The sequence below is a fragment of the Rhinatrema bivittatum genome, chromosome 1, assembly GCF_901001135.1.
Source record: "Rhinatrema bivittatum chromosome 1, aRhiBiv1.1, whole genome shotgun sequence".
Lineage (NCBI taxonomy): Eukaryota > Metazoa > Chordata > Amphibia > Gymnophiona > Rhinatrematidae > Rhinatrema > Rhinatrema bivittatum.
The window spans coordinates 499519805-499546310 of record NC_042615.1 but is presented as its reverse complement, the minus strand read 5'-3'; the positions used below and the strand labels follow the sequence as shown (position 1 = coordinate 499546310).

Genomic DNA, 26506 nt, shown 5'->3' with positions numbered 1-26506 from the left:
TATAACCAATTCCATCTGGTTTAGGAGCTGTTTGATTATTTCTAGGTACATATTGGCTAGTTTTATTGTTTCTTCAATGGTGTTTGGAATGGGTAACAGTAATTGTATATCATCTGCATAAATGTAATGTATGATTCCCAGTCCTGCTAGTAAGTGACATACTGGGAGGAGGTAGATGTTAAAGAGTGTTGCAGATAGGGCTGATCCCTGTGGGACACTGGTTAGCAGTTTGACTTTGTCTGAAAGTGCATTTTTGATTTGTACCTAGAAACATCTATTGTTTAAGTATGACTCGAACCATTTTATTGTTTTATTAGTGAGTCTATTCTTTCAGTCTATTGATTAGTATTCTGTGGTTTTACCAGTGTCAAATGCTGCAGAGAGATCTAATAGAACCAGAATGTAGTGTGTTCCTGTATCGAATCCTCTTAAGATATTATCTGATAGAGCTAATAGCAACGTTTCTGTACTGTCGTGTTTGCGGAATCCATGTTGTGCTGGATATAGTATGTTGTTATTTTCAAGGTGGTTCGATAGTTGTTTTTGCACTGATTTTTCGATTAGTTTGGCTATTAGGGGTAAGTTGGAGACTGGTTTGTAGTTGCTACGATTTAAGGGGTCAAGATTCTTTATCTTAATAATTGGCTTGATTATGGCTCCTTTCAAGGTATCCGGCATTACTCCTTCGTCTAGTGAGAGGTTGATGATTTTAGTTAAGGTTGGGGTTATTGTGTCGGCTATTTTTTTAAGTTCTGTAATGGGTATGGTGTCGCTTTTGTGGGTAGCAGGTTTTAATTGCCTAATCATTTTTTCTACTTCAGGGTGTGATACCTCCTTAAATTCAGACCAGATACTGACGTCTCTAGTGGGCATCGTAATCTCTTGTTTTGTAGTTACGGGGATTTTTTTCCTTAGATTCTCAATTTTGTCTTGACATTGCTGATGACATCACCAAGGCAGCTAGCCAGTAAAAGGCAAGCTTTTTCTCAGGGGACCTCTCATTCTCTCCCTTCCTTTGGCAGGTTACGGGATCAGTGGAAGACTGTGTTGCAGAATGACCGCTATGAGTTGCTCAGCAACGGGACCCTGTACATCTCTGATGCCCAGAAGGAAGATTCCGGCCTATATAGCTGCACTGTCACCAATGACCAAGATAACGTCACCATCATCGCTATCTTAGACGTGAAAAGTTGAATGGCTTCTTCTTTTTTATCTTCACTGCTTCCCAATGAAGGGGGTGTCATTTTGACAGCAATATCATAGACACACTGGTGTCCCATTTATTCATTTATGTTGCAAATGACATCACAATCTTTGCTTCTTATGCACTGATCCATATGGAAATGATTTCTCTCAAGCCATTGCATGTTGTGGTATAATGTGGACCAGACAGATGCTGGTGTATGCATGACCACAAGCATAAAATACTAAAAGGCTTACAGAGATGGGATCTTACTTGGGTAGGGGAGGGAAGAATGGATGGTGGATAGGATGAAGGAGGCAGGAAGAGGGGAGATGAATAATGTCCTCCCTTTTACCATGGTAAATAATTTTTTTCTTTCCACCATAGATGCTACAAAGATCGTGAGGCCTCCAATGGACATCCGAGTGAGGATAGGGGACAAGGCTGTGTTTGAGTGTGAAGTTCTCTTTGATCCATCCTTTCAAGATTCGGGGGTGAAGTGGAAGAAAATGGCATGGAAATCCAGGAGCCTGGTGACAGCAGCAAGTATGTATGCTGGGATCTCACTGGCAGGGTACTGCAGAGAGGAAGTTTATACTTCCAGGTTTCTCACTGACAGGTGGCACTACTTTGAGGAAGTTCACACTGTTAGGGTCCGGCTGACAGGGCACTGCTGTGAAAAAGCTCATACTACTGGATCTCATTGACAGGATTTCTGCATGGCTGGCACATCCTGCTAAGAGGGCATTGCTGCAAAATTCAGGCTTCCAGATCTCACCAACAAGAAACATTGCTATGAGGGAGTCCACAATCCTGATGTCTTACTGTCGGAGGGCATTGCTCTCATGAAGCTCACATTACCAGAGCCCCAGTGATGGGATGTTGGCCCTGGTGTGAAATGTGATTTTAGCTGTCGTCTTCCTCACTCTCTCCTAGGTACTTTATAGACGAATTCACCCTGACGATCTTCAGCGTGAACAGTGCAGAACCAGGGGACATACACATGTGTGGCCTGGACGCTACTGGACTCGGTGACGGAAAGTGCCAGGCTGGTGGTAGTGGGTAAGTACAGGAAATGCTTCCATGGGGCAGAGTGGGTCGCCCTACCCCCCCTCTCCGCAGAGATTTACTGAGGGCTTGAAGGGGCTGTTTCTCTTCCTTTTAGATCGGCCTGATGTGCCCTATGACCTCGAATTATCAGACCAGCAGGGAGCGGAGTGTCACTCTCTCCTGGAACACCTGGGAGTGACAACAACAGCCCCATAGAAGGTAAGACTAGTTTGTACCATTTGCTTTCTAGATCAGTGGTTCTCAACCCTGTCCTGGGGACCCCCCCCAACCAGTCGGGTTTTCATGATATCCACAATGAATATGCATGAGAGAAATGTGCATACACTGCTTCCATAACATGCAAATTTTCTCTCATGCATATTCATTGTGGATATCATGAAAACCCGACTGGCTGGGGGGGGGGTCCCCAGGGACAGGGTTGAGAACCACTGTTCTAGATACATACTCCTTAGCTGGGGGGGGGGGGGGGGATCTATAGAAAACACATTAAACTTCATCACTCATTCCACAGGGTCCCCTTAACATTCCAGCTTGCAATAGATTCCACAACAGGCCTGAGGCAAAGTAGGTGAGCATGTGGCAGAGGATCAGACTGGGGTATTAGAATTCTTCTTAAGGTTTTTTTAAAATTGCTTCTCACTCATACTCCCTCTACCCTTCCAGAGTTTATCATTGAGTTTGAAGAGGATGCCTTTGAACCAGGCAAGTGGCAGGAGTTGATCCACGTGGATGGGACCAGACACTCAAAACAGCTCAAACTTGCTCCCTTCGTCAATTACCAGTTCCGAGTGGTGGCAGTGAACGAGTTTGGGAAAAGTGATGCCAGCCCCGGATCAGAGCGCTTCCAGACAGCTGAAGCAGGTGAGTACCAGGGAAGCGAGGGTGAGGAAGGCTGGGGCTTAGGTGTGGGAAAGGTAAAGGTCATTCCCTGTACGTACCGATTTCAGTCCAGACTCCTGGGTTTTGCCTCTGAACCAGCAGATGGAGACAGAGCAACACTTGTCAGGCTCTGTCATAAATGCCAGGGTGCCACCCACAGTCTGTCAGTATTACTCTTCTCCAGCAGATGTCGGGTTGCTTCTCCCACCGTCGGGACTTGATTTAAAAAAAAAAAAAAAAAAAAAATTGAAGGGTCTTTAGTGTAGTCAGTTTATTCTGGTATGTGGCTTTCTTTTCTGGTTTAGGTTAAAAAAAGAAAAAAAAAAGATAAGAGAAGTAGAGGGAAGAAGCTGATGCCAGTTGCCGGTCCTTTGTTCCCAGGGTGTTGCCAGGTCCTGAGGGGACCATCCCCCCTGGTAGAGCACTTGCTGGGACTAAGGGTCGAGGACCCTGCTTGTGTTCAGCCCAGCCGGGGTGATACCAGGGGAGCCCGGCTCACTCACTCCAGCCGGACCGCTGCAGAAGCCACGGCGACAGTGCCAGGTAAACAACAACAACAAAAAAGAGAGCGAAGGCAGTTTTTTTCTGCGTGGCGGTCTGGCGGCTTCTCCTTGTTTGGTGCAGCAGCGGTCAAGGTTCGACATTCCCTCCCTCCCTCCCTCCCTCTTCCTGCTTCCCTTCAGGTTGTTTGGTTTTGGTGGTCCTTTTTTCAACTCGCCGAGCATGCACGTGGGTCCGGCCTGCTCGGCCTTGCGGCTCCCAGCAACACACGCCTCTCTCGGGACGTGCTGTGCTCAGCCTGCATCCCGGGAGGCGAGGGGCCCTTCCGTTCCACTTCGGGGGTTAGTTTTCGTGACAGACTTTCACCCTCGCGGTCGGGACCTTCCGGCAGCCCTCCCCAAGCAGTTGCAGTCAGCCGCGGGAATGTCAGCCATTTACGTCAGCCCCTCTACTCGCGAAAATCGCGGGAAATTCGACCATCTTGACTCCGTCTCCAATCGCGACCCAATCGCGGTCGGGCCCAGAGATTCCCCACCTCCCCTCTCCCCCCAGCGACCGGCCCCGCAGTCTGTTTCTCCAACGGGGGTGGGGCGGGGGGAGGCAGGGGAGAGACAGGGACATGGATTCTGAAGGATCCGATGTTTCCTTCTCTCCGGATTTTATTTTGGCCATGCATAGGGCCTTTAAGGCCCGCAAAGCCCACAAGCGGCCCTTAGGTCAGTCGGGGGGCACGGAGGGGCCACTCACCACGGACCAGCCACGTCCTCGGTCAGAGAGCTCGGCGGGGTGGTTCAGATCCATGGATCCGGTGTTGTTGGGTCTGAGCGGCCCTCCTACAACAATTCCTTTCCACTTCTCGGCGACGGACCTTCTCTTCCGAGAGTTGGATACCCCGGATTTGGGACTTAAGGTCACGAAGGCTATGGATAAGTCTATCCCTTACCGGAGGACTCTCTGGAGGTCCTGAGGCTGCCGAAGGTGGATGCCGCGGTCTCAGCGGTCACAAAGAGGACAACCATCCCGGTCACCGGAGCATCGGCATTGAAGGATCTTCAGGTTCGCAAGTTGGAGATTCAGCTGAAGAAGATCTTTGAGGTTTCCGCTCTGGGGGCCCGTGCGGCCATTTGTAGTAATTTTGCGTTACGGGCCGGTCTTTGTTGGGTACAACTGCTTGCCAATGAAGGGCTATCAGAGGATGAAGCCAGACAAGCAGGGCGCCTGGAAGCGGTCATGGCTTATAGTGCTGACGCACTGTATGATCTCCTTAGGAATTCGGCTTGCTCCATGGTTTCAGACGTCTCGGCCAGCCGACTATTGTGGTTGCGGAACTGGTCTGCAGACGGAGCCTCCAAGTCTCGCTTGGGGTCCTTGCCATTCAAGGGAAAGCTGCTGTTTGATAAGGAATTGGAAGACATGATCCAATTGTTGGGAGAAAACAAGGGGTACCGACTCCTGGAGGACTGGTCCCGTCCCAAGGGGTCCTTCTCTTCAAGATCCAGGTTTCGAGGAAACCGTAAGTCTCGTACCCCTCGCTCCAGTACCACTTCATCCTCCTTTCATTCCGGAGGGGGGAGGCAGCAGCCCAGTCCTTTCGAGGAAGACGATTTGGAGACCCACTTCCACATCCTCGACTCCAGGAAGTAAGTCGGCTCAATGATGTCCTGCCGGTCCATTCCTCCGTTCCGAAGGTAGGTGGCAGACTGTCTCTCTTTTACGAGGTATGGACCACAATCACGACGGACCAGTGGGTATTCTCTGTGATAAACACGGCTACGCCTTAGATTTTGCTCGTTTCCCCAAGCCCAGGTTTTTCCCTTCCCCGTGCGGTCACGCGGAGAAGCAGCAAGCGGTTCAACAGACTTTGCCCCAGTTGCTGGACCTGGGGGCAATTGTCCAGTTCCCGTCTTGGAGCACCAAAGAGGACACTACTCCACTTACTTCGTCGTTCCAAAGAAGAAGGAGCCTTCTGGCCTATCCTAGATCTAAAGGACGTCAACAGATGTCTTTGGATCCCACGCTTTCGCATGGAGACTCTGAGGTCCGTGATTGCTTCAGTGCGGCCGCGGGAGTTCCTGGCTTCGCTGGATCTCACGGAGGCGTACCTGCATATCGGAATCAGGGAAGACCACCAGAGGTATCTCAGGTCTATGTTTTGGGGAAGCATTTCCAATTTCAAGCATTGCCGTTCGGTCTCGCCACGGCCCCCAGAACCTTCACCAAGATCATGGTGGTGGTGGCAGCACAGTTGCGCCGGGAGGGACTGTTAGTCCATCCTTATCTGGACGAGTGGTTGATTCGCGCAAAGTCAGAGGAGCTTTGTCGTTCAGCGATTCAGCGGGTTCTGCAGTTGTTACACTCCCTTGGTTGGGTGGTCAATGCATCCAAGAGTCACCTCGCTCCCTCTCAGTCTCTGGAGTTTTTGGGAGCTTTATTCGACACTCGACAGGGCAAGGTTTTTCTTTCCGTCGAGCGCAGTCTCAAATTGCAACGTCAGGTCAGGACTTTACTACAGAACCAGACACCGATAGTTTGGGACTACCTGCAATTGATAGGCTCCATGGCATCGACTTTGGAATTGGTACCGTGGGCCTTTGCGCACATGCGTCCCTTACAGTCGGCGTTGCTTTCCCGCTGGAGTCCGGTGTCTGAACAGTTCCATCTCCCATTACTGCTCATGGCTGTGGCACTGGCCAGCCTGGGATGGTGGTTGTGTTCAGACAATCTCCTCCGGGGGGTATCGCTCGTCACTCCGGAATGGACGGTGGTCACCACGGATGCGAGCCTTTCCAGTTGGGGAGCGGTGTGCCTGTGGAAGTCAATTCAGGGGCTCTGGTCCACGCTCAAATCTCGCTGGTCGATCAATCGCTTGGAGACCAGGGCGGTGCGGTTGGCTCTCCGGGCCTTTCTACCTCTGATTCGGGGAAAGTCGGTCCGGGTCCTGTCCGACAATGCGACAACGGTAGCATATATCAACCGTCAGGGGGGACTCGGAGTCGCCTGGTGGCTCTAGAAGCTCGTCTGTTGATGCAGTGGGCGCAACAGCACCTTCTCAGCATCGCCGCATCTCACATAGCAGGGGCAGACAACGTTCACCGCAGACTTCCTGAGTCCGCATCACTCAACCCCGGGGAGTGGGAACTGGCGGACAGGGCTTTCCCAGCTCATCTGCGGCAGATGGGGACAGCTGGCCATGGATCTGATGGCAACTTTTCAGATGCCAAGGCTCCGCGCTTCTTTGCTCGGCGCAGGGAGCCAGGGGCAGAAGGGGTGGAACGCGTTGGCTCTTCCCTGGCCGACTTCAATTCTTCTTCTCTATGTTTTCCCCCCTGGCCTCTGATCGGCAAGGTCCTTCGTCGGATAGAGGGTCACCCATTGGAGGTCATTCTGATGACTCCCGAGTGGCCGCGGCGTCCGTGGTTCGCAGCCTTCTAATCTAGCAGGGGAGGGGCCACTGTGTCTGCCGGCATTACTTCATCAAGGCCTGGACGAAATCGGATTACAAAAGAAAACATTGAATGGTTTCACATCCTATCTTTCAAATAGATTGGTATCAGGTACAGATTAAAAAACACAATATCAGACAAGATCGACCTAAAAACAGGAGTCCCCCAGGGCTCAGCACTATCAGCGACTCTATTTAACATTTACATGCTCCCCCTCTGCCACCTACTAGCAGGGCTAGGTATCATACACTACATATATGCTGATGACATTCAACTAATTCTACCGGTAGAGGAATCTATTGAAAAAACTCTGAACTTTGCAATGCTGTACCTAGACATAATAAAACAACTATTAAACCAAATGGAACTAGTAATTAACATAGAAAAAACAGAATTCATACACCTTGAATGAAAAAACATTGTAAAAATTCAAAATCCCATCAAACTTAAAAATGATAAATCAGTGGAGTTAACTGATAAGGCTAGGAACCTAGGAGTAATTATAGACACAGAACTCAACCTTAAACAACACATATCAATAAAAGTAAGAGAAGGCTATGCCAAACTAATGGTACTTAGGAGACTAAAACCCTTGTTAAATCAAGAACACTTTCGTACAGTATTACAAGCACTAATATTTGCTAGCACAGACTACTGTAACACACTTTTACTGGGATTACCATATACCACAATCAGTCCGCTGCAAATACTACAAAACTCAGCTGCCAGAATACTGACTGGAAAAAGCAGGAGAGATCATATCACCCAAACACTTGCAGATTAGAGTACAATTCAAAACACTATGCACAATTCATAAACTGATAAATGACGAAAATGCTGACTGGCTAAACACAGCACTACGATTACATGTCCCCCAAAGGAATCTCAGGTCGGCCAATAAAGCACTGCTAACTACACCCTCAGTCAAAACAGCAAAGTTGACCCAGGTTAGAGAAAGAGCACTATCTTTGGCAGGACCATTACTATGGAACACACTACCACTCGAACTAAGACTAATGAAAGATCTAAAACTCTTCAAGAAAAGCCTAAAAACTTGGCTTTTCAAAAAAGCATTTCACAGTGAAGGTGCTGAATAACAACAAACACAGCTGAAAGTCACCTATAGATATAAAAATAAAAATTGATTTTATTACTCATAATTAAATATTAAATTAAAAACAGTATACACATATATGATTATCCAAACTATCATATAAATGGTAACCCCAACCCACTTATCAATTAGAGTATATTACTGAACTATGTAACCGCAAATATTGGCACACATGGATAACTTATAAACCAAACCCTATTTCGTGCCTAAATGTTAAACCGTTGTGATGGTACATTACTAAACGACGGGTATAGAAAAGCTTTAAAATTAAATTAAATTACATTAGCGGCATGGCGTTTGAGAGGCGCCGTTTAAGAGGTAAAGGCTATTCTGATGCGGTGGTCGCTACTCTTCTGCGGTCTCGCAAGACCTCTACTTCCTTATCTTATGTACGAGTTTGGAAGGTTTTCGAGTCTTGGTGTATTTCTCGAGCAGGTCGGGCTACTCGGGCGTCCATTTCCGATGTTTTAGCCTTCCTTCAAGACAGTTTGGCCAAAGGACTGTCCTGTAGTTCGTTGCGGGTGCAAGTGGCTGCCCTCGGTTGCTTACGTGGTACAGTGGACGGGCGGACGCTGGCGTCACATCCAGATGTTTGTCCGTTTTCTTAGGGGGGGCGAAGCATCTGCGTCCCCCGTTGATTGTTCCTTGTCCTTCCTGGGAACCTAAACTTGGTGCTCAAGCCTTGTGCGCGCACCTTTTGAACCACTGAAGAGGGCGACCCTGAAGGATCTTACGTTAAGGTAGTATTTTTGGTGGCTTTCGCTTCAGCTAGACGAGTTTCGGAACTTCAGGCATTGTCTTGTAGGGAACCTTTCTTGAGGATCTCTGATTCCGTAGTTAGCCTCCGGACGGTGCCCTCCTTTCTACCGAAAGTTGTTTCAGCATTTCATTTGAACCAGTCAGTGGAGCTTCCTGCATTTTCGCAACTTGATGGTTCGGATTCCCTTTCAAAGGAATTGAGAAGCTGGACATGCGTAGGGTACTTCTACGCTACCTGGAAGTGACTAATGGTTTCTGGGTTTCGGATCATCTCTTTGTCCTCTGGAAGGGCCTAGAAAAGGCAATATGGCATCCAAGACCACCATCGCGCGGTGGTTGAAGGAGACCCGTTAATGCTGCATACCTTCTAGCTGGTCGGCCTTTACCTTTAGGATTAAAGGCACACTCGATACGTTCCCAGAGATCTGCAGGGCAGCGACTTGGAAATCGTTGCATACCTTTGCGCGGCACAGGACTCCAGGGAAGGCAATTTCGGAGGCAGGGGCGTGTTGAGAGCGGGCCTTTCCGGAACCCTCCCACGTAGTTTTGAGCTCTGGTACATCCGGAGTCTGGACTGATCTGGTACGTACAGGGAAAAGAAAATTAGGTCTTACATTCGATAATTTTTGTTCCTGTAGTACCAAGGATCAGTCCAGAGTCCCGCCCACTTCTGCAGTAAATCGGAGATTCCGCTGTTTCTCTTTCTGCTCAATTTCGTTTAGTTTTTTAAGATTCTTCCTGTATATGCCTGGTTTTCGGGTCAATAAAGCTCTGGAATTTGTTGCCAGAGGATGTGGTTAGTGCAATTAGTGTACCTGGGTTCAAAAAAGGTTTGGATAAGTTCTTGGAGGAGAAGTCCATTAATGGCTATTAATCAATTTTACTTAGGGAATAGCCACTGCTATTAATTGCATCAGTAGCATGGGATCTTCTTAGTGTTTGGGTAATTGTCAGGTTCTTGTGGCCTGGTTTTGGCCTCTGTTGGAAACAGGATGCTGGGCTTGATGGAACCTTGGTCTGACCCAGCATGGCAATTTCTTATGTTCTTATGTTCTTAAGTCCCTTGTTGAGGTTAGTGACCCGTGGGCTTCCCAGTTGAACTTCATGTATATAGTTAGTTTGTCAGCTGGGAGGTTTTTCTGCTTTGACATTGCGTAATCATATTCTCTAAAATTGATTACTGCAACTCTCTTTTACTCGGTCTCCCAGCTATCTCCCTAAGACCTCTCAAATGTTACAAAATGCCACTGCAAGGATCCTAACTAAAGCAAAAAAAAGGGACCACATCACTCCAATCCTAAAGAACCTCCATTGGCTTCCTATAAAATATAGAATACTCTACAAATCCCTTGTAACCATACACAAAGCTATCTACAAAACCTCTCACCTTGATCTCAGGATCCCACTGCAGCTACATTCATCATCCCGCCCATTGAGAACGGCACAGAAAGGCTCGCTAAAAGCCCCCTCAATCAAAATATCCTCAAAAAGAGAGCCTTCTCCACAGCCGGCCCCAAACATTGGAACTCTCTCCCTTCAGACCTTAGGCTCGAACAATGCCCAATAAACTTCAAAAAAAGACTCAAAACCTGGCTTTTCACCCAAGCATACGCCTGATTCGATTTCACTTACACTATCCCGTCTGGGTCAACACACCGTGTGTCCCACTACATTATAATCCCAGAAACAAATTCAGTCTCCTCCTGCCTAAAACAGACTACGTGTTACTTGACCGATCCTATTCGCTAGAAATTAGATTTCAATATGTTAGATTTCAGTAAGTTAAAAATGTTATTTTTCATAATGTTCTATGCAATCTAATGTAATTTAATTAATTTTCAGTAATTTAAATTGTTGTTTATTATGTTCTATGCTATTTAATTTAATTTATTTAATTTTCTCCCAGTTCTCACTGCCTTGTTCTATGTAAGACATTCGTGTTATGTCATCCCAAAGTTAAATGTAAACCGAAGTGATTGATAACATTGTTACCAGAACCTCGGTATATAAAAAAATGTTAAATAAATAAATAAATAATACTGACAGGCTGTGGGTGGCACCCTGGCATTTATGACAGAGCCTGACAAGTTTTGCTCTGTCTCCATCTGCTGGTGCGGAGGCAAAACCCAGGAGTCTGGACTGATGCTTGGTACTACAGGAACGAAAATTATCGAAGGTAAGACCTAATTTTCTTTTTCCTCTGCATTTTCCTTTATCATGTCTCATAAGAGATAAAGACTGGTACTGCCTTCCCCCATCTCTCTTCTTCTATCCCTTTCTCTCTGGGACTAGATTAGAATCTGCAATCCGCCTTCTTCCCCTTCATGGTTACAGGTTTTATGCATCAATTATTCCCAGTATTCCCTATAAAAACTCAAGGAAGTCAATATTTAAAGGCATTTAGCTGGATAGCCTCCTTGGGGCTCTGAGAAATCTCCGGTAATGCCTCTTCTTCTTCCTCCTCCATCTGTCCTAATTTCGCCGGACTTTCAGGAGGAGTTGGACCGCAGGGTTCAGATTGCGGTGCTGTGAGCCCTGCGGGGTATCGAGCCACTTCCAGCACCAGTTCCCATGCCGGTGCTGGAACCTGGGCCATTTCTCTTGGCGCCCCTGCTAGAGCATCTGGATGTCCTGTTATTGTCCTCAGCGGCCACGATGCCCTCCTCTGGAGTGATTCCCATTATTGTGTCCTCCGAGGAGGAAGATTTACTACGACCAATTCCTGGACCATCGGGGTTCTCGGTATCCCCACCTCCTCGGGGCCATTGATGCCTTCGGTGCCAAAACTGAGGAGCTTGGACAGGGGCCATCCACACCAGCCCCCAGGGGATCTTAGCAAGGAAGAGGCCCCGATTGACCCCTGGGGTGATGATACCACGGAGTCATCTTCTGAGGACTCCAGTGATGTCCTTTCGGAACCTTCGTCGCCAGATGAGAAGCATTGATCACTCCCAGAGGATCTGTCCTTCGCAGGCTTTGTCCAAGCCAGGGCTGAAGCCATCCCTTTCAGCTCCTCACAGAAGAGGACGCTCGGCATAAAATGCTGGAGTTCCTCCAGTTTGTCGACGCCCAAAGGAGATAGTGGGCTGTCTCAGTCCACAATATTTTTTTTGTTAATTTATGTTTATTAATTTTCAAACTCTGAACATTACAAACAATAAAACAAGTCAATACATCTGGAGGATTTGCGATTCATCACGATCCATACATAGACCATTAACATCGTAGCATAGCGGCACAGACCATCATCTAATCTGAATACAAAACAGGTATGTAGGTCATATACCTATTGGTATCAGAGTATCCTGTACGTTTCCCGCCTCCCATCCCCATCCCCTTCTCCCTCCCCAGTCTCCCTTTCTCCCCCGTGTGTTCATTGCCTTCATGCACCTATACTTCCCTCTAATAGGTTATGGGGGTTCAGGTAATCTTTCAGGGGTTTCCAAATTGTCTCTATTTCTATCCAGCGCTTGGCAGAAGTATGCCTGTGCACTACGGTACTCCAACGAGTATAGCTTGATTAAGAGCTTGAACCAATAATCGTGGTGAGGAACTGCCTCTGAGACCCAGCAAGAGAGAATTTCTTTCTTCCCCACAAGGCTAGCCTTTTGCTTAAAATTTTAGGCAAAAGGCTAAGTGGAGGGGACAGACACCAAACAGCCACAACATGGGATCCTCTGCAGTACGGCCGCTAACAGTCGGCTGCACGTAGTGATGATCTGCTGCCAGAGGGTCTTAATCCCGGGACAGGTCCAGAAACTGATGAAAGGAGCCATCGTCCTTCCGGCATTTAACGCATTGCGGGAATTCAATTACATGTGCCTTGAATGCTTTATCAGGAGCCATTTAAAATTGTCTCAAAAATTTAAATTGCAGTTCCCAATAGAGTACACTTTCAGACCATTCAGGGAGATCTCGGAAGCAGAGCATATAAGTCTGTCTGATTAGGGTGAACGCCGACCATTTTTGCCAATTCGCAAAGGCATTAGTTACTGTGTCTTGCTCTATGGTGGTCTGCAGAGTTTTACGGTAGGCAGCTATGGTTGGTTTTTGTACTTTGGTGGCCATCACTTTATAGTACAGGGACCAGAATTGTGGAGATATATTCAACGAATTCTCATTAGTATGGAGAAAGTTCCTCAACTGCAGATACGCAAAGTAGTCTGAGGCCGGGAGTAGATATGCTTGTTGGAGCTCTGGAAAAGTAAGTAAGTGGCCCGTGTCTTTGGAAAAGCATTGATATACCCATATCAGCCCTTGTTCCTCCATTTATGAAACACGGAACTGGAAGAAGCCGGTGGGAAAAGCTGGTAGTCACAAATGCTTAGGAATGCTGATAGCTTCGAGGGTAGATGCACCTGGTTACAAAGACAGGCCCATGCCTTGCGGCATGCTTGTATCAAAGGCTGGGAAACTATCAATGGAAGAGTATCTCTTGGGGCCTGAACCATAGGATTGAGTGACGTGGTTCCCAACCAGGATTTTAGGGCATTCTGTGGGGTATAATAAGAGGTTTCAACTAGCATATCTCTTAAATACCACATTAAACACGCCAAATTGTAGGTACGAAGATTCGGACAGTTCAGGCCCCCGTTGATTACTGGCTGCATTAGAACTCGAAGTGCAATACGTGCCTTTCTACCATTCCAGATAAATTTTCTAATCAAAGTACCCACTTCTCTGCAATCCTTGTTTGTGAGCCACAGCAGGTTCATTTGCAGAACGTACAACCACTTCGGCAGGATCATCATTTTGAATAGTTGAATCCTACCAGAAATAGAGAGTGGTAAACCCTGCCATTTCTTTAAGAGTTGGGCCATTGATTGGATCAGGGGACCTATGTTAACCCTGTGAAGATCAGCCATCACACTGGGGATTTTAATACCTAGATAGTTCATTGTGGTGTCCACCCATTTCAAAGGAAGGGTCCCTGGCCAGACTCCCTTTACTCTACCTCCCACATCTAAAGCTTCTGACTTGTCTTGGTTTTATTCGAAAGTCCTGCAAATTTTGCAATACTCAGCTTGAATGGACAGGAGAGGACCCAGTGACTGCTGAGGGTTGGTGAGAAAGATTAATATGTCACCCACAAAGGCTGGCGATTTTAAACGCCTGGAGACCCTCCCATGAATCCTATTATTTCCTGGCGTTTGGGCAATTTTTCTGAGTAGTGGATCAATGGCCAATATATATATAATGGGGGGAGAGGGGTCAGCCCTGCCGACCCCAGGTGATGCTGTAGTATCTTATAAAAATCAAAAGAAAAGCCATCAGACCCTGGGGCTTTACCCGCTTTGCTAGTGGAGATGGCATTGGAGACCTCCAAGGGAGTAATTGGCCTATTAAAAAAGGTAAGCTGTGTTGCAGAAAGAGTGGGTATGGATAATCATGAAAAAAAAGCTTCTTCCTCCTCGGCACTTCCTGCAATGTCATCTGTGTACAGGATTTCATAAAAAATTCAGAAGACTTCACAGATGTCTTTGCGGGAGGCTACTGTATGTCCCTGTGTATTTTTCATAGAGGGGATAAAGGTTTTCCCCCCATACAACCAACTAGGTTTGGCTAAGTATTACCCGCTTTGTTGCCAAAATGGAAAAAAAGTCTTCTCTGCGGGTTGAAAAGCCTTTTGGGTCCTCTGGTGTAGGAGACAGTTAAGGTCACGCAAGACATTAAAATACTCCTTCTGTTGTATTTGAGTTGGGTGAGCTATCATGATCTGTTTAAAGGTTATCCAAACTGAGACTCCAGGCGTAGAATATTGTGGTTAAGTCTACATTTACGGGAGGCCACGAAAGGAGATAACCTCCCCCCATAGTACTCCTTAGGCTGCCTCCCAATATAATTGAGGATTTGAAAGGTGCTGATGATTATGTGAATCATAGTCCCTCTCAGCATTTTTCGAGGAAGCTTGATTGAATTCCGGGTCTGCGCGTATGTAGCTGGGGAACCTCCAAAACCTTTCACTTGGCTCTTTCACCTGAAATTGCAACTCAACCCAAATAAGTCGCATGATCAAGATTGCTTGGGGTCCAATAATACCGCTTGGTTAACGGCAAGAAAGAAACAGTCTCTGGGGACCAAAGATATAGTCTATTCGGGACAGTGAAGCAGTGGGCTCATTGATATGTGGGTGTAATCTTTCTCAGTAGGGTGATGTCTACGCCAGAATCAACTAAGGGAGACCCTCCAAGCAGAGAAAAGGCACACCTTTCCTTCCCAGCTGGGATTATATTGTCCAGGAGGGGTCTTATCTATCCTTGGGTCATGGGTAAAATTAAAGATCCCCGGCTACAATTACATCTCCTTTTGCGTAGGAGTACCAACTGCGTGAGCACGTAGGTATAGAAAGCATGTGGAAGTTTGCATTAGGAGCATATAGACAACAGATCGTTACTCTTCCCTACCAGTGAGGTTGCCTGTGACCAAGTACCAGCCTGCCCTCCAGATCATGTATGGTATTGGAAATACTGAAAAGAGGCAGATTTATGGACCAGTATTGCCATGCCTCCTTTTTTTTCCTCTAGCCGGGATATAGTGGCAGGTTCCCCACCCCAATTTCTCTTAATTTTTGGCTCTCACTGGTGGTAAGATGGGTCTCCTGAATGCAAGCAACCATTGGATTACATTTTTTGAGGTGTTGGAGGACTTGGTATCTCTTAAAGGGGGATCCCAACCCATTCACATTCCAAGATACGATTCTAGTGATGTCTCCCATATTGAAAACTATAGAATACAAAGGAAAATACAGACACTACCAGAAAACATGTAAAACGTACAGACCTGTGCAGTGTGATCCCCATCTCCATTGTTTCAAGACCCCTATCTGCTGTGGTCTCCCTGATGTAGTCCGCTTGGAAATGAGAACAGAAACCGTAGACTAGACCCGGTGTAAACATTTCACTACCTATCCGACCCCTATTTCCAACACATATCCCTGGAACCCTTTTACCTTACGTCTGAGACTGACACACATGCCTTCCCACCCTCCCAACCCGTCCTTCCCCCCTTCCCTATCACCCCCTCCCTTCCCACCCAGTCCCTCAATCCCCTACCCACCTGCCCTTCAGCCGGCCCTCCCCTCCCTCTCTTAGACCAGGAAATCATCAACCCGTCCTAAGTCCCCTTAAACGGGGTCTGAAATCATGTCCAAATGCGGGCGGGTGCCACGCTCCAACTGCCCTCCAGCAAGCAGGATCGGCTGGCCGGTAGACGGTCATCGGTCCCTCAAGTCATAAAGGCCAGCAAGACCAGTCTTGTATACTCCTGTTACTGAGTGGTACCAGTTCCGTAGGGGAGTCCTCCTTTTCACTGTGAAACTCCATTGCGTCATAAAACTGTAATGATGACTCGTTGTTCAGCCTCTTTTGGTTGATGTTCGCTGGTGTTCATGCTCCATCCTGTTCTCAGGGTACATAGAGCTCGTCTTTAACCCCTGTTAGAGATATGTATATAGCCAGCATATAGGAACAGTTAAAAGCCCGTCAAAATTATTAGAACATTCAATAATCCTGTGTTAATCAACTCTGAACAAAGTGCATGTCTATATAAACATCAGATCCATGTTGGAGTGCTATTAGTTGTAGCGGCGCAAGGAAAGAAGTTTCACGTCAGACAGGAGTCTTAGGGAAGCAAGCATCCTCTGATGATTCCCTGATCTTTTCAGACTGAGGATGTTGTTTTTATTATATCGAGTTACAGAATTCCACAGCAACTACTATACAGTATATGATTGGCTAATACATCCTACGTGCTAATACAACATGTTGCCTGCGTGCATGCCTACGTTGCTATCACTACAATCTCTCATGCTGTGCCAGTTTCTATGTCAAGCTATCTGTGTCAAAAGTAAAAGTTGTTTAAGCTGTGCTTAAGACATGCAGACTTTGTGTCTGTTCAGAACGAGATAGGCAAAATGCTGAGAATGTTTATGCAAACTCAGCGAACAGTGTTAATGTAGGCCTTTCAGTGAGGAGTGCTGATGCAGGCCCTTGAGCCTCTGTGGTTTGCCAACAGAAGAGAAAAACTTTGCATAGCAACATTAGTTTTCATGAACCACATGCACTTTGTTCAGAGTTGATTAACACAGGATTAACACAGGATTAACACGGGCTTTTAACTGTTCCTATATGCTGGCTATATACACGCCTCTAATGGGGGTTAAAGACGAGCTCTACGTACCCTGAGAACAGGATGGAGCATTAACACCAGCGAACATCAACCAAAAGAAGGGGACTTAGGATGGTTGATGATTTCCTGGTCTAAGAGAGGGAGGGGAGGGCCGGCTGAAGGGTAGGGGGGTAGGGGATTGAGGGACTGGGTAGAAAGGGAGGGGGTGATAGGGAAGGGGGAGGGGGAAGGGGAAGGGCGGGTTGGAGGGGTGGGAAGGCACGTGTGTCAGTCTCAGACGTAAGGTAAAAGGGTTCCAGGGATATGTGTTGGAAATAGGGGTCGGATAGGTAGTGAAATGTTTACACCGGATCCGTTTGCTGCAACCCTCAGCGCTGGATCAAACTAGTAACATCGTTGTGCAATGAAGCCACATGTTAAAGATGGCTGCTGTCTTCGCTCTCTATCAGTGCAAGGCCGTGGCTATGAATTTTTGTTTGTCCTCCGGCGCTTCAAAAAAGTGGATCTGGTTCTCATACCACACTTTGAGACGAGCCGGAAATTGCAGAGAGAACCGCACTTGTTTTTCAAATAAAGCAGAGCATATGGGGGAAACCCCCCTCCTCAGCACGGAAACTTTGGCAGAGTAGTCTTCGAATATACAGACCCGCTTGGTCTCATAGGCCAAGTCTGGCATTTTACGATATGCTTGTAGGATTGCTTGCTTATGAGCAAAATTTAAAACCTTTGCTATAACAAGCCTCAGTCTGGTGTCTCCATCCTTCTTTTGGCCCAGCCTGTGCGCCCTTTCTATGCAGAAGGTTGAATTGAGCTCCGGCAAATGTAAGGCATCTGGCAGCCAGCTCGCTGAAAAGGACCCCAGGTTACGCTTGAGAAGGAACTCTGGTAACCCCAGCAGGCGGATGTTAGACCTGCGGGCTCGATTTTCCAGGTCTTCGAGCTTGGAAGATTGTGCCTCGACACGTTTTTCCAACACCTGGATCTTGGTGCCAGGTTATCATCTTCTAAGAGCCCGACCCTTCCCTCGATCATCTCAAATCTCGGATTAAGATTGGAAAGGGCCGTGCGTACCTCAGTGATCTGGGTGGAAATAGTCACAAGTTTCACATCCAAGGCCTCCATTAAAATTACTTTAAAGTGTTCCGACATGACGGGGGAGAGATCAGTAGCACTATTCGGAGCCGGGGGTCACCGCCATCTTGGGTTCGGCTGCTTTCATTTTTTCTTTTTCTTTTTTGCCGGACCTTATAGGCATTACGGAGGGTAAGCGCTGCATATAGGAGGTAATTGACATGCACCTTCTATTCTCCGCTCATTTGGAGGTAAATTAAGGAGATTTAATGCCGGGATGTGTTAGAGACGGAGTGCGGCACCCAGAGCCCTCCTGAGCACGTCCTTTCCTGCTCACCGCATCACGTGATCTCCTCCATGATATTTTTAAGGAACTTCTCCTTAGGATCTGGGAACATCCTGTTTCATTCCTCCTGTTAATAGGAAGGTGGATGCCATCTATCTAGTCCAACAGGCATTGGAGTTTGAGAGAAGCCATCTACCACACTAATCCATGGTGGTGGAGTCTGCTCTCAAAAAAGCCAAACACTCCCGCACCCACACCTCTGCCCCTCCGGGCCAGGATCACAGGACACTGGATGCCCTGGGTAGGAAGGTGTATCAGAGCACTATGAGCCAGTACATCCGCAACCTGTGAAAGCAGATCCAGGAGCTGTCGGAACGCCTGCCACAACATCAACAGGATGCGTTCTCAGCAGTGGTACAGCAGGGCCTGGAGGCAGGGAAACACGAGGTGAGGTCCACCTATAATGTTTTCGAAACAGCGGTGAGAGTGGCTGCAGTGGGCATTGGTGCCCACAAGATAGCCTGGCTCCGTGCTTCTGAACTCCGCCCGAAAGTCCAGGAAAAGCTGCCCTCTATGAGAGAGAATCTCTTTGTGCATAAGGTCAGGGACTCAGCCTAATTAAAGGACCATCATGAGACTCTTCAGCAACTGTTGACTACCACTTCCAACCCACCATCCTTGGTCAGGAAGTCCTCATGGCAAGGCTCGAGGAAATCAGTCTATTGGCAAAGGAAATATTATCCTCCGGCCTTGTGGGCTCGTACACCTCATGCTGGTTTCAGGGATCGTTCCTGCCAGCAGCGGACTCCCAGGCCTCAGCTGGCCCCCCAGCAGAGTACCGCTACGGAGTTTTGACTGGGGGCGAGGGAGCATGAGTCAGTTTGCTGTACCCTCGGTATCCTGCCCTCCTGTCAGGGGCAGGCTGAGTTGTTTCACCCCCCAGCTGGTCCCTAATTATGTCAGACCAGTGGGTTCCCTCTATTGTTCGTCAAGAGTACCGGCTGAATTTCAGTAACATCCCTGCAGACTTTCCCCTATGTCCATCGTGGGTTTCATCCACTCCTCAGGGAATACTTTTGACAGAGCTCTCCGCCCTGTTAAGGACAAGAGCAGTAGAACCCGTTCCCCGCCACCAGGAGGGCTGAGGATTCTACTCTTGGTATTTTCTAATATCAAAGAGAACTGGGGGCCTCCGCCCTATTCTCGATCTGAGAGCCTTGAACAAATTCCTTCAAAGATAAAAGTTCAAGATGGTCTCATTGGGCATCCTCATTCTGCTCCTAAAAAAAGGAGACTGGCTCTGTTCCCTCGTTGTGAAAGATGCCTATGCCCACATAGCGATCTTCGCTAGTAACAGGAAATAACCTTGCTTTATGGTGGGAAAGGACCACTTCCAGTATCGGGTGTTAGCATTTGTCCTTGCATCAGCCTCTCGGGTCCTTACCAAGTGCCTGGCAGCGGTGGGGACACATCTCAGGTATCAAGGGGTGCATGTGTTCCTTTACTTGGACAACTGGCTGATCAAAAGTGCCACCCCGACAGAGAGTGCTTCATTCGTTATGTCTGTCTATCCAGTTGCTGCAATCTCTTGGGTTTGTCATCAATTACCCCAAATCCCACCTCTGCCCATCGGCTTGCCTGGACTTCATAGGAGCCAGACTGGACACAGTTCACGCCAAGGCGTTTCTACCCTGCGATCGAGTGCTTGCCTTGCGTTCCTGGCGAGTGTGGTCCGCAGTCTCCCAAGGGTTTCTGCTCATCTGCTGCTTCATCTTTGGTCACATGGCTGCATCTGTTCATGTCACCCCATTGGCCTGCATGTGCATGCGCAGGGTGCAATGGACCTTGCAGTCACAGTGGCAGTAGGCGACCCAGGACCTCGAAACGCGTGTCTCCATCACGCCCACCCCTCCAGGTCTCCCTGTCCTGATGGGAGAATCTATCCAACCTGAAGCAGGGCATTCCTTTTCAGGTTGCCCCACCTCAAGTGGTGCTTACCACCGATGCCTCCCTCCTTGGTTGGGGGGGCGCATGTGGACAACCTCCACACGCAAGTTCGGTGGATGACTCAGGAGTCTCTATGTCATATCAACTTCCTGGAACTTTGTACGATCTATTATGCTCTTTGGGCATTTCAAGACTGCTTGTCCCACAAGGCAGTACTGATCCAGATGGACAATCAGGTAGCAATGTGGTACATCAACAAGCAAGGAGGCACTGGGTTGTTACTTCTCTGTCAGGAGGCGTTAACATTGATGGCCTGGATGTTGAGCACTTAGTCCTACAGCCCCTGGACCTCTCCAACGACGTGTCTCAGGTGTCGGTAGCTTCTAGGAAGCCTTCCATCAAGAAGTCTTACCGGCTGAAGTGGAGGAGGTTCTGCAACTGGTGCGAGGGGCTTGGCTTTGATCCCTTCGCCTGTCCCACTCCGAAGTTACTGGACTATCTCTGGCACCTCTCCAAGACTGGGTTAAAAAACACCTCGGTCAGGGTCCACCTGAGTGTCATTAGCACTTACCTTCACGATGTTGCTGGCGCACCCATCTCTGTGCAGCCCATAGAGGGACGGTTTATACGGGGCCTGTTCAACTGAAGGGCCCCCCCCCCCAGACTCCTGTTGTGTCCTGGGACCTCAATGTGGTATTGGCGCGGCTCATGAAAGACCCTTTCGAGCCTATGCGCTCCTGCGATCTGAAGCGCCTCACCTGGAAGGTTCTCTTCCTGATGGCAGTCACTTCGGCTTGTAAGGTTAGTGAGCTTCAGGCCCTGGTTTCGTATCCACCCTACACGAAATTCTTTCATGATAGGGTGTCCTGGTACGCATCCCAAGTTCCTGCCTGAAGTGATGACTGATTTTCATCTCAATCAGTCCATCGTTCTGCCCACCTTTTTTCCAAGGCCCCATTCTCCCCAGGGCGAAAGGGCTCTACACACGTTGGACTGCTAAAGGACCTTAGCTTTCTATTCAGAGCGGACAGCAGGCCACAGACAGTCCATCATAGTTGGTGATTCGATTATTAGAAATGTAGATAGCAGGGTGGCTGGTGGACATGAGGACCACCTGGTAACTTGCCTGCCTGGTGCAAAGTTGGCAGACCTCACACATCACCTAGATAGGATTATAGACAGTGCTGGGGAGGAGCCGGCTGTTGTGGTACATGTGGGCACCAACGACATAGGAAAATGTGGGAGAGAGGTTCTGGAAGCCAAATTTAGGATTTTAGGTAGGAAACTAAAATCCAGAACCTCCCGGGTGGCATTCTCTGAAATGCTTCCTGTTCCACGTGCAGGTCACCAGAGGCAGGTAGAGCTCCAGAGTTTCAATGCGTGGATGAGACGATGGTGCAGGAAAGAGGGATTCAGTTTTGTAAGGAACTAAGGAAAGTTTTGGGGAAAGGGGAGACTTTTCCGAAAGGATGGCCTCCACCTTAACTAGAGTGGAACCAAGCTGCTGGCACTAACTTTCAAAAAGGAGATAGAGCAGCTTTTAAACTAGAACAAGGGGAAAAGCCGATAGTCACTCAACAGTGCATGGTTCGGAGAAATGTATCCTTGAAGAATACTAATGAAACAGGAGACTTAGGGCATCCCAACAGAGAGTTTCCATTAAAAGCAAACATAGTCCATATGCCTATGTAAAAAATCACCGAAGCTAATGATTTCTGAATTATCCCAGACAACTGAAAAGCAGGTTGTTAATACAAACAAAAAACACACTTTGAAATGTCTGTATGCCAATGCCAGAAGTCTAAGAAGTAAGATGGGAGAGTTAGAGTGTATAGCAGCAAATGATGAGATTGACATAATTGGCATCACAGATACATGGTGGAAGGAGGATAACCAATGGGACAGTGCTATATCAGAGTACAAATTATATCGCAATGATAGGGAGGATCAACTTGGTGGGGGTGTGGCACTTTATGTCCAGGAGGGTATAGAGTCCAACAGGATAAAGATCATATAAGAGACTAAATGCTCAGTAGAATCTATATGGGTAGAAATCCCATGTGTGTTGGGTAAGAGTATAGTGATAGGAGTATACTACCGTCCACCTGGACAATATGGTTAGACAGATGATGAAATGCTAAGAGAAATCAGAGAAACAAACCAATTTGGCAGTGCAATAATAATGGGAGATTTCAATTACTCCGATATTGACTGGGTAAAAGTAACATCACGACTTGCTAGAGACATAAAGTTCCTGGATGTAATAAATGTCTGCTTCATAGAGCAATTGGTTCAGGAACCAACAAGAGAGGGAGCTATTTTAGATTTAATTCTTAGTGGAACACAGGATTTGGTGAGAGAGGTAACGGTGGTGGGGCCACTTAACAACAGTGATCATAACATGATCAAATTTAAACTAATAACTGGAAGGGGGACAATAAATAAATCTGCAGCTCTAGCACTAAACTTTCATAGAAACATAGAAACATAGAAATGACGGCAGAAGAAGACCAAACGGCCCATCCAGTCTGCCCAGCAAGCTACGCAGTTTATCCATTTTTTTTTTTTTTTTTTATCTTCCCCCCCCACCCCTTTTTTTCTCCCCCTCCCCCATCACTATTGGCTTCCAGCACCCTCTGGCCCCAATTCCCTTCCACCCCTCCACCAATGCAGAGAGCAGTGCCGTATCCGCATCCCAATGAACATCCAGTTCAATCAGGGGTAGCAACTGCCACAATAAACGGCCACACCCCTGCCCCATACTCTTACCCACCTCTGTTTTGCTTGTTTGTTTTTTGTTTTTTTGTTTTGGTTTTTTTGTTTTTTGTTTTTTTGGAGATGGCAGCCCTCCAACCTTCCGCTCCGTGAAGGTGGAACACAAACCACTGGCATCCCGCTCCGTGAATGCCTCTGTGGCTACTGCCGCTCCGTGCAGTATTTTGCTGCCTGAAGGTGGAACAACTACTCGCCACTGGCATCCCGCTCCGTGAATGCCTCTGTGGCTACTGCCGCTCCGTGCAGTGTTTTACCACCTCCTCTATATTTATGCCCACTAGACTTGATGGATCCACAGTGTTTATCCCATGCCCCTTTGAAGTCTTTCACAGTTTTAGACTTCACCACTTCCTCCGGAAGGGCATTCCAGGCATCCACCACCCTTTCCGTGAAGAAATACTTCCTGACATTGGTTCTTAGTCTTCCTCCCCGGAGCCTCAGCTCATGACCTCTGGTTCTGCTGATTTTTTTCCGTCTGAAAAGGTTTGTCGTTGTCTTTGGATCATTAAAGTTTTTCAAGTATCTGAAAGTCTGAATCATATCACCCCTGCTCCTCCTTTCCTCCAGGGTGTACATATTTAGATTCTTCAATCTCTCCTCGTACGTCATCCGATGAAGATCCTCCACCTTCTTGGTTGCCCTTCTCTGTACCGCTTCCATCTTGTCTTTGTCTCTTTGTAGATACGGTCTCCAGAACTGAACACAGTACTCCAGGTGAGGCCTCACCAAGGACCTGTACAAGGGAATAATCACTTCCCTTTTCTTACTCGATATTCCTCTCTCTATGCAGCCCAGCATTCTTCTGGCTTTTGCTATCGCCTTGTCACATTGTTTCGCAGACTTTTAAATATTGGGAAACTTTGATAAATTGAGGAAAATAGAAAAAAAACTGAAAGGTGCAGTTGCAAAGGTTAAAAGTGTTCAACAGGCTTGGACATTGTTTAAAAATACAATCCTAGAGGCGCAGTCCATATGTATACCACACATAAAGAAAGGTGGAAAGAAGGCAAAACGATTACCATCATGGTTAAAAGGTGAGGTGAAAGAGGCTATTTTAACCAAAAAAACATCCTTCAAAAACTGGAAGAAGGATCCATCTGAAGAAAATAGAATAAAACATAAGCATTGTCAAGTTAAGTGTAAAACATTGATAAGACAGGCGAAGAGAGAATTTGAAATGAAGTTGGCCATAGAGGCAAAAACTCATAATAAAAACTTTTAAAAATATATCCGAAGCAAGAAACCTGTGAGGGAGTCGGTTGGACCATTAGATGACCAAGGGGTTAAAGGGGCTCTTAGGGAAGATAAGGCCATTGCAGAAAGACTAAATGAATTCTTTGCTTCTGTGTTTACTAATGAGATTGTTGGGGAGATACCAGTTCCGGAGATGATTTTCAGGGGTGATGAGTCAGACGAACTGAACGAAATCACTGTGAACCTGGAAGATGTAGTAGGCCAGATAGACAAACTAAAGAATAACAAATCACCTGTACCAGATGGTATGCATCCTAGGGTACTGAAGGAACCCAAAAATGAAATTTCTGATCTATTAGTTACAATTTGTAACCTTTCATTATAATCATCCATTGTACCTGAAGACTGGAGGGTGGCCAATGTAACCCCAATATTTAAAAAAGGCTCCAGGGGCGATCCGGGTAACTATAGACCAGTGAGCTTGACTTCAGTGCCGGGAAAAATAGTGGAAACTATTCTCAAGATCAAAATTGTATAGCATATAGAAAGACATGGTTTAATGGAACACAGTCAACATGGATTTACCCAAGGGAAGTCTTGCCTAACAAATTTGCTTCATTTTTTTGAAGGGGTTAATAAACATGTGGATAAAGGTGAACCGGTAGATGTAGTGTATTTGGATTTTCAGAAGGCGTTTGACACGGGCCCATATGAGAGGCTTCTACGAAAACTAAAAAGTCATGGGATAGGAGGCGATGTCCTTTCGTGGATTACAAACTGGTTAAAAGACAGGAAACAGAGAGTAGGATTAAATGGTCAATTTTCTCAGTGGAAAAGGGTAAACAGTGGAATGCCTCAGGGATCTGTACTTGGACCGGTGCTTTTCAATACATATATAAATGATTTGGAAAGGAATATGACAAGTGAGGTTATTAAATTTGCGGATGATACAAAATTATTCAGAGTAGTTAAATCACAAGCGGACTGCGATACATTACAGGAGGACCTTGCAAGACTGGATGATTGGGCATCCAAATGGCAGATGAAATTTAATGTGGACAAGTGCAAGGTGTTGCATATAGGGAAAAATAACCCTTGCTGTAGCTACACGATGTTGGGTTCCGTGTTGGGAGCTACCACCCAGGAAAAAGATCTAGGCATCATAGTGGATAATACTTTAAAATCGCCGGCTCAGTGTGCTGCAGCAGTCAAAAAAGCAAACTGAATGTTAGGAATTATTAGGAAGGGAATGGTTAATAAAACGGAAAATGTAATAATGCCTCTATATCGCTCCATGGGGAGACCGCACCTTGAATACTGTGTACAATTCTGGTCACCGCATCTCAAAAAAGATATAGTTGTGATGGAGAAGGTACAGAGAAGGGCAACCAAAATGATAAAGAGGATGGAACAGCTTCCCTATGAGGAAAGGCTGAAGAGGTTAGGACTTAGTTTTTGGGTACTAATAGACTTAGTTTTTGGGTACTTGCCAGGTTCTTATGGCCTGGATTGGCCACTGTTGGAAACAGGATGCTGGGCTTGATGGACCCTTGGTCTGACCCAGTATGGCATTTTCTTATGTTCTTATGTTCTGTTCAGCTTGGAGAAGAGACGGCTGAGGGGGGATATTATAGAGGTTTTTAAGATCATGAAAGGTCTTGGACGAGTAGATGTGACTCGGTTATTTACACTTTCAAATAATAGAAGGACTAGAGGGCATTCCATGAAGTTAGCAAGTAGCACATTTAAGACTAATCGGAGAAAATTCTTTTTCACTCAACGCACAATAAAGCTCTGGAATTTGTTGCCAGAGGATGTGGTTAGTGCAGTTAGTGTAGCTGGGTTCAAAAAAGGTTTGGATAAGTTCTTGGAGGAGAAGTCCATCAACGGCTATTAATCAAGTTTACTTAGGAAATAGCCACTGCTATTAATTGCATCAGTAGCATGGGATCTTCTTAGTGTTTGGGTAATTGCCAGGTTCTTGTGGCCTGGTTTGACCTCTGTTGGAAACGGGATGCTGGGCTTGATGGACCCTTGGTCTGACCCAGCATGGCAATTTCTTATGTTCTTATGTTCATATCTTTTCACAAGAATAGATTGAGAGTTGCAGTGGGCAAGCAAACTCTATCCAAATGGCTGGCAGAGTTTGTTGCCTT

The 26506-nt window shown here is 46.9% G+C and overlaps 1 protein-coding gene across 1 annotated transcript in view; it reads left to right on the top strand.

Annotated features, from left to right (window-relative positions):
* The window catches only part of L1CAM (L1 cell adhesion molecule), a 324282-nt gene that overhangs the window by 185492 nt on the left and 112284 nt on the right, over positions 1-26506 (top strand). Inside the window, 9 exon segments of the mRNA XM_029609487.1 lie at positions 1023-1189; positions 1571-1687; positions 1690-1729; positions 2120-2171; positions 2173-2245; positions 2349-2392; positions 2394-2417; positions 2419-2452; positions 2918-3115. Of these exon segments, the coding sequence (XP_029465347.1) occupies positions 1023-1189; positions 1571-1687; positions 1690-1729; positions 2120-2171; positions 2173-2245; positions 2349-2392; positions 2394-2417; positions 2419-2452; positions 2918-3115 (749 nt within the window).